Source organism: Myotis davidii, unplaced genomic scaffold (assembly GCF_000327345.1).
Source record: "Myotis davidii unplaced genomic scaffold, ASM32734v1 scaffold216, whole genome shotgun sequence".
NCBI lineage: Eukaryota > Metazoa > Chordata > Mammalia > Chiroptera > Vespertilionidae > Myotis > Myotis davidii.
This window is the reverse complement of record NW_006287277.1, coordinates 1,159,847-1,167,977: the sequence shown is the minus strand read 5'-3', so window position 1 is coordinate 1,167,977 and position 8,131 is coordinate 1,159,847. Positions and strand designations below refer to the sequence as shown.

The 8,131-nt window shown below is 42.0% G+C and overlaps 1 protein-coding gene across 4 annotated transcripts in view; it reads left to right on the top strand.

Annotated features, from left to right (window-relative positions):
- Positions 1-7,424, top strand: part of RAB9A (RAB9A, member RAS oncogene family) — a 23,599-nt gene extending 16,175 nt beyond the window's left edge. For 3 of the 4 annotated variants that reach the window (XM_006759079.2, XM_006759078.2, XM_015560883.1), the window contains exons 2-4: positions 2,238-2,332; positions 2,929-2,959; positions 6,342-7,424. In XM_006759079.2, coding sequence (XP_006759142.1) covers positions 6,373-6,978 — 606 coding nt within the window. In that variant the 5' untranslated portion in view covers positions 2,238-2,332; positions 2,929-2,959; positions 6,342-6,372 and the 3' untranslated portion in view covers positions 6,979-7,424. Of the gene's footprint in view, positions 1-1,056; positions 1,185-2,237; positions 2,333-2,928; positions 2,960-6,341 lie in introns of all 4 variants that reach the window. The other variant, XM_015560882.1, reaches the window with a different exon arrangement.
- The last annotated feature ends 707 nt before the right edge of the window (positions 7,425-8,131 follow it).

The window sequence follows — 8,131 nt, the reverse complement described above, 5'->3', positions numbered from 1 at the left end:
ACTTAGCTTGTGGTTAAACCCACTTGCCTGGGTCAAGTCCACCTGTGGTGGAAGCTGACCTTGGTGAGACTGTGTTCTCAGAGCAGCGTGCAGCTGAGATGAACACTGAGACATGGCTTTGGAACAGCCCACACTGGACACCGGTGTTTAGTCTGTCACTGACACTTTCGACACAGCCAGTTTTCCTCTGGCGCTGGGAGTTGTCACTTTTTCTTTAATGGAGTGGCAGGTGAGGTAGCTGGCTGTGTTATAGAGTCGCGGTGTATGAAATTGACGTCCCCCTGATGGCTGGAATCACACACAGCTCCAAGCTACTCCTGAGATGCTCACACAAGGGGCCCAGGTCTGCCTGAGGCAGCCGAAGGTTTACACATCGCATCTCTCACCAGGGCAGATGCTGCATTGTTTGAGTGGTTCCTTGGTTTTTGGTTAGTGCAAATAGTTGTATTCTACACCAAGTCCAGATTTTCATTTGTAGGATTTTCCACAGTTGGATTGGTGTGGATTGTCATCTTCCCCAACCTCCAGCTCCATGAGTTGGGTGTCACATCCTCAGCATCAGGCACACAGTAGGCACTCACTAAGTGCTTGTTGAAAAACTGCTTTCCCACCCACTTCACCAAATGCTAGGCTTCTGGGGTGGTCCTTTAGAGTTCTGCAAACATTGGCTTGACATTTCATGTAAAACATGTTTAAGCTACTGAAACTAATAAAACTCCGGCACACTCAGATGTGCTTTATACTACACTAGAGTCCCGATGCACAAATTCGTGCACGGGTGGGGTCCAGCTGGTCCGCCCCGATGGGGGATGGCTATCGGAGGTGGGACTGGCTGGGGGGAGGGGCCGCAGGCAGTTGGCTGGCTGGCCCCATCTCCTGGTTGAACTCTTGGTAGAGGGGACAATTTGCATATTAGCCTTTTATTATATAGGAAGGCAATGGCTTGACTACTGCTAGTTCTGTCAAGTTAACGGTTTTGAGCAGATCTTGAAATAAAGTGAGCAGTTGAAAGACTCTTACCATTGCAACTGCTATTTTGCATTATACCCACCACAGCAACAGGAAAACCCTCAGACATCAATGCAAGGCAGCTGAGCCTCGTGGGTTAAGTGCTGGGGTCTAGAGCAGCCTGCCACATTCTTACCTCATTTCTACCTTTTACTGGCTGCGTGACCTTGACCAAGGTATGTAAGCTCTCTGAGCCTGTGTCCTCATTGCGGTCTGGGGATAGAGACTTGTGAGGAGTGAATGCCGTGAAGCAGAATAAGGGCTAACAGTGTTGGCATTGTTGTTGCTATTACTCTGTACAGTCATACCCCACTTTATTGCACTTTGAAGATATTGCAGTTTTTTTGCAAATTAAAGGTTTGTGGCAACCATTAGCAAAAAGATTATGACTCATGGAAGGCTCAGAAAAGAGTTAGCAATAAAGTATTTTTAACTTAAGGTGTGTATGTTGTTTTTTTATTTCTTAAAAATATTTTTTTATTGATTTCAGAGAGGGAGAGGGAGAGAGATAGAAAACATCAATGATGAGAGGGAATCATTGATCAGCTGCCTCCTGCAGGCCCCCTATGAGGGATCAAGCCCGCAACCTGGGCATGTGCCCTTGACTGGAATCGAACCTGGGACCCTTCAGTACTCAGTACTCTATCCACTGAGCCAAACCAGCTAGGGGTGTACATTTTTTTTTAGACATAATGCTATTGCATACTTAATAGGCTATATAGTATAGTGTAAACATCACTTATATGCACTGGGAAAACAAAAGAATTCATGTGGCTTGATCTATTGTGATATTTGCTTTATTGCTGTGGTCTGGATCTGAACCCCCAATCTCTCTGAGGTATGCCTGTATTATACTATTGTATCCTTAACTCTGAAATGTCAAGGCTTTGAAGAGTCACTTTTTTCATCGATTGAATTTATAAGTTAAGGACTATTATATGTAAGTCCCACAAAAATGCCCTTTGCTTTTAAGGAGGACAGAGGGCTTGAAACCATTGGTTTAGACAGAGAATGGCTAGTACTTTAGCACAGCTCTGCATTCGTCACTGGGAAACCTTCACGTTGAATTTGATCTCCAGGGCTAGGATCCTTTGGCTTCCTATTGTCTGCCTGTATAGTTCTCTCACTTTTCTGCCCATAACTCTTCCTGAAATTCCACTGAAGAAATGGCCATAACAGAAGCCTTTCTGTGATACTGCCAGTAAAGACTTCTTATATTTATTCCACAGAAACTGCCTGCATTCCTATGAGGAGCCTGGTGCAGTGGTGAATCGCTTTCCCCCTGTTGTCCGCGTCTAAGTGAATTTTCCCAAGAGTCTGAGAGGTAGGTACTATTGTCACCATTGTCTGGTGAGCTTCAGGATGTCAAGTAGCTTTCCAGTTGGTCTTCATTGGCCTTTGACACCAGGAACCAATTCTCCTTCCAAGTTTTCACCTTGGCCGCCCAGAAAGAAGCTTCACAACTCTTTGCTGCCTTAGACTGACTTTTTCTGTGTCCCATTGGTGTTCCTTCCTCGCGTGGCCCTTTTTTCTTTGTTTATATTAATTTTATTCTATTCTCTGGAATATGATTATTCTAAGCTATGCAAAATTTGGGCAACTTGAAGAATGAATGATATATTTTTACATTTATTTCAATATAACAAAATTTTATAGCTGTCTGAGTGTGAAGCTTAGGGAAGCAGGGTTGGCAGGTGAAAGACTTCTACAATGATTAACGTGTAGTATTTGATTCTGGGACTCTTTTTAGGCTGAGAAAGGTCATGGGCGGCTATCAGGTGTGATTTTCCTTTTCAATTTAAGAATTTAGTGGCTACTAGAAGTCAGCTATTTCTTTCACATTTTAATTCTTGTGTTTACTCTAAAAATTATGAAAAAAACTACATTGCTAAGCTGAGCTTTCTAATTTTTTCTTTGCAGATAATGATGATGCTTGAACTGAACAACTAAGGTGAGACTTATGACATAGATAGTATGCTTTTCTTATGCAGACTTCCTTATACAATTTAGCTGAATTGCTAAAATTTTATTTTAACTTTGGTGAAGATTATTGCCTTTGGGCAATCATTCCAAACTGTGGATTATGAAAGACTTGATGTTATATTTTAAGGTAAGTTCTGAAAATAACATGGCAGGATACCATATTTATTCAGCTTGAACTGAAGAAGTTTCAAAGGATTTTACAGTTTTTAGAAAAGGAAAAGGAAACATTTTTAATATCTGTAAACTGATTATGGTTCTGTTAATGTATAGATTCCATGAAGCTACGTTTTGTTAGATGTCATTGGGAGATGAGATGCTTTATACAATTACCTGTATCACCATGTATGTTTATATACAACGCTACAGTTAGAATCAGAGAGATGTGTGTGTATTAGTTGCTTTAGCAAATGCCAGCATACTCCCAAATTGGATATCTGGGAGGCCCCAAATTACGGATGGGAAATGTAAACATTGCGCCCTATTGCCTGGTGTGTGGGCCTAGCATTCCCCACATTTGTTTCATCAGAATAACGGCACACACTTGGCAATCCCACATTATTACGAAAAAAGAAACCAACTGTCAACGTGTCCTGATAAATTTATAAACAACAAATTCCAAGGAACTTCTAAGACTTAATTTGGTAGATGTATATAACCAGTCATCTGAGAGAGGTTGTTAGGTTGCATAATCTGGGTCATAATTTGATGTAGAGATTCTAATCATCAGTGCTGTACAATAAAACTTTGTGTCTGGTAAGGCAGTTAGAGACCTAGTAAAATACTGGGGTAAATGATAGATGACAATTACGCCCATCCGTTCCACCCTCCTAACACAACAGGGAACTTCGGTGTTCACATATCTTAAATGTTGTGTGAAAGGAACAACCTGGGGACGGGAGCTGCTGGAGGAAGTATTCAGTGTTGTTGACTGTGCCAAGTGGTTCTGAGGGCCCAGCGGTTAGTTAGCAGCGTGGTAGGTGAAGCGGGGTGGGAGCACCATCAGAAGGAACAGTGTGTGCCAAGGCGAAGGCAAGGGAGAGTGGGCTGGGCAAGTGGAATTGAATTTCAGTTCCATCTGACTGCTTTTCTGAAGGACTGAAGCCGAGAATGCAGAGCAGGGCCAACTGTCTTGCCTTAGAAGTTGGACTCAGACTTGAATCTGTGGAGAACTGCTGAAGAATGTTAAGGAGGGGTATTCGGCAGATACTTGTCCTAAGTCAGAATATTTGGTGTGCTTTTTCAGTTTTGTTCCTCCTGTTTCTGGAAGTTGAAGTTGTTTAAGCAAGACTGCAAAGATTTAAACAAAGGAACTGATGTAGCACATCTTTACATATGCCAGGAAATTAAGAGGCTTGAGAATGTTTGAACTTCCTCTTTAACATTAATTTAGTCTGGGCGTTGGGCAGAGTGATCCATTGGCAGTCAAAAGTCTCCAAGAGGGTCCGACTGGTGTGGCTCAGTGGTTGAATGTTGACCTATGGACCAGGAGGTCACAGTTCAATTCCTGGTTGGGGCACATACCCGAGTTGCAGCCTCGATCCCAAGTGTGGGGCGTGCAGGAGGCAGCCAATCAATGAGTCACTCTCATCATTGATGTTTCTATCTCTCTCTCCCTCTCCCTTCCTCTCTGAAATCAATAAAAAATAAAAAAAGTCTCCAAGCGGTCTGTACCTTTGATTGCCTCAGACTTTTGTTGGCCAATTTAAATTGTATTAATTATAGCAGTAATTACTATAGGAGTAATTTAAAATAGCCAGTTGGAGTTAGGGACAAGTTGCTACAGCTTTTACCAGAAGAGTATATAGCTGGAAATACAGAATTCTTGCACGTTATAGGAAGTGTTCAGTTACATTACCCTGGGCCACATTTGCATATAAGTAGGAGTTAGCCAGGTAACGTTTACTGCAGTGATTTTGCAAATTCATCCTAGTAATTTCAAAATTATTGTTCATGTTTTAATTATCTTCCCATTGAGGGATTCCCAATATCTCCTCTCACATTACATTTCCATTTTTATTCTAGAGCTGTGTTGTCCAGTATAGCTGTTGGCTCTCTAAATATGGCTATTCAAATGAGCTCAAATTAAATCCAATTTAAAATTCAGTTCCTCACTCCCCCCAACCATATGCCAAGTGCTCAGTAGCCTGTGGTGACTGGCTGCCATATGGGACACCGCAGATGGAGGACATCTCCACCATTGCGGAAGGTTCTCTTAGTGCCACTCTAAAGGTTGTCTTTTACAAATTTTAATATACTAACGGCCACTTAATAAAAAACTCACAGATTAAGTGATATAGTGTGATTCAAAATAAACTGGGGAGAAGGGAGAATGGGGAGTTACAGAGGAAATAGGATTTGCCATCAGTTGGTAATTGGTGAAGCTAGGTTTAGGGTCCATGGGGTATCATTGTATTATTCTCATTTAGAAATTTTGTGTATGTTTGAAATTTTCCATAATAAAGAATTAAAACAGAAGCTTAAATAGGAACAGCACGTAGAAGCAGCCATCTCTAAATGAGCATCTGAAATCCCACCTGTAGTGTAGGAAGGTTTTTAATCCTGCCCCAGGGTTTCCCCTAAGCGGGTACACATAGCACCTTGTTTTTATTTAAGGGTTACTTCATTCCCCCTCAGAACACACAAATAGCAGCACTGGCTCGCGCTACTTGTGGGCAGAATGAGTCTGTGGGTAGAATGTGCTAGATTACATTATGTTTAAAATTCTGTTGCTGCTGACGTTAATTTTGGCAGACTCAACGTAGTGTTCCCAGTGAAGAGAATAGAGTTCATTTACTCAGTGGTTGGCTTATTTTTGTTCATGGCCAAATCAGTCAGCTTCTGCGTCTGGTTTCCTGGTTACCAGCTCCTATGGTGACAGCACTGGAAGAAGCGGGGGTCATGGAGAAAACCTCTGGCAGGAGAGCAAAGCCGTGGGTCAACAGTGTCTGTCACGGTGTCACCAAGGGCTGTTTGAGGTTGTCACCCAGACTTGCCTACTCCAGTCTCCTACTACATCTCTAACAAATGGTGGCTGGGCTTTTTGTGAGTAGAGAGAAACGGTTGAGAGCAAGGTGTTTGGGGTCAGACTTGGCTTGGAGTGCCAGCTTCAGCCAGCTGAGACCCAAGAAAGGGAAGACTGGGCCCTCGCCAGCTGCCGCAGGGGGTAATGGGAGGGTAGGCCTGGCGCATGGTTGAGTGCTCCATAAATGACAGCTCTCGCTGTTAGGTATTCTCTGTGCAGAAAGGAATTGGGCCTCTGTGTTTATTTCCCTTAAATGCTGATATTTCTAGAATCGTGTGGAGCATTGTACAGGTCTAAAGGAATGTAATGGTACTTTCTTATTTTACAGGCTTCTGAAGTCAGAGATCTTGAGATTAATAATGGCAGGAAAGTCCTCACTTTTTAAAGTAATTCTCCTTGGAGATGGTGGCGTTGGAAAGAGTTCTCTAATGAACAGATATGTGACTAATAAGTTTGACACCCAGCTCTTCCATACAATAGGTGTGGAATTTTTAAATAAAGAGTTGGAGGTAGATGGACACTTTGTGACCATGCAGATTTGGGATACGGCCGGTCAGGAGAGATTCCGAAGCCTGAGGACGCCCTTTTACAGAGGTTCTGACTGTTGCCTGCTCACTTTTAGTGTCGATGATTCTCAAAGCTTCCAGAACTTGAATAACTGGAAGAAAGAATTCATATATTACGCAGATGTAAAAGAGCCCGAAAGCTTTCCTTTTGTCATTTTGGGCAACAAGATCGACATAAACGAACGGCAGGTGTCTGCAGAAGAAGCCGAAGCCTGGTGCCGGGACAACGGCGACTACCCTTACTTCGAAACCAGTGCAAAAGATGCCACGAACGTGGCAGCGGCCTTTGAGGAAGCGGTGCGAAGAGTGCTTGCCACTGAGGATAGGTCGGATCACTTGATTCAGACAGACACCGTCAGTCTGCACCGGAAGCCCAAGCCCAGCTCCTCTTGCTGTTGATCCTGATGAGGTTTAACCAACTCACACACACATATGAATAAACATGGGGAGAGGAGAATTAGCATTTGCAGCAATAGATCATATACTCATAAAATTAAACTAACCATATTGCTGCTCCATATGTGGGTGGGAGAAGGGATACATTCACTCACAGAAGAATCTTATTTACTCAGTAATGGCATCTTACATTTATAAGTTGTAACGGTTGTCTAATGTTTAATTTAAATATGTAAGTTACAGAGCTAATAAATGAGATGACCAAGACTTTGACTTTGTGATTAAAACAAAACACTTGAATATTCTAGAAATTGTTCTTTTCCTGGGAAAGTGGAGAACGACTTTTTATATATGTATATTTTTATGTAATTAGCATCTATTCCTGGTTCAGAGGGAAATTTCCTACAGCAATAACGTTAGATATTAAAGATTAAAATTGAGTGCATCTGTGCTGTAGTGATTTGATTATTTCTACATTCTCTTTAAAATTATTGAAGTGTTCACATTTTCATTCTACATAATGGAATTGATCTCTTGATCTCCCTAGTAATTGCTCATTTGTGTGCCACACGTTCGCTACCCCCTCAACCCCAGAAGCCAACTTTATCATTATTCTTAGAGGAAATGTGAAGGATTGAACTTTTGTGTGAGGGTAAGAGAAGACATCTTTATTTGGTCGTGTATTTATTTAGTGCCTTCTCCTTCACTAAACAATGTCTAGTGATTTGCTCTCGAAGATTTCTCATCTTGCTGCAATGACCAGACTTACTGATAAAACAAATTGTGATCTTTTGTGGGTAAAGTTCATATGTTGCACCTTCATGCCGATTCCATCCTCCAGAGGCAAACCAACTCCTAGACCCTGTGTCAGTGAAGATGGCACCCTGGCTGTGGAGTGGTGGGTTATTAAAGGACATGCTTGGGGCAGGGGTACATTTTGAGAGACGAAATAGATAAATTTCTTTCCCTGGCTCCACTCATTGGAAACCACTGAAAAAGAGTATCATTACAGTAAGCTAAGCTTTTGAAAATCTTATTTCCTAACATAACAATTTGGCTGTAAGGAAAATGTTATGACATTTTTAATTTGGGGAAGTTAAATCTCTTCATATTCTCAGGTTGGAGAGAGCTCTAGTTTTTATTATTCAATCACCTC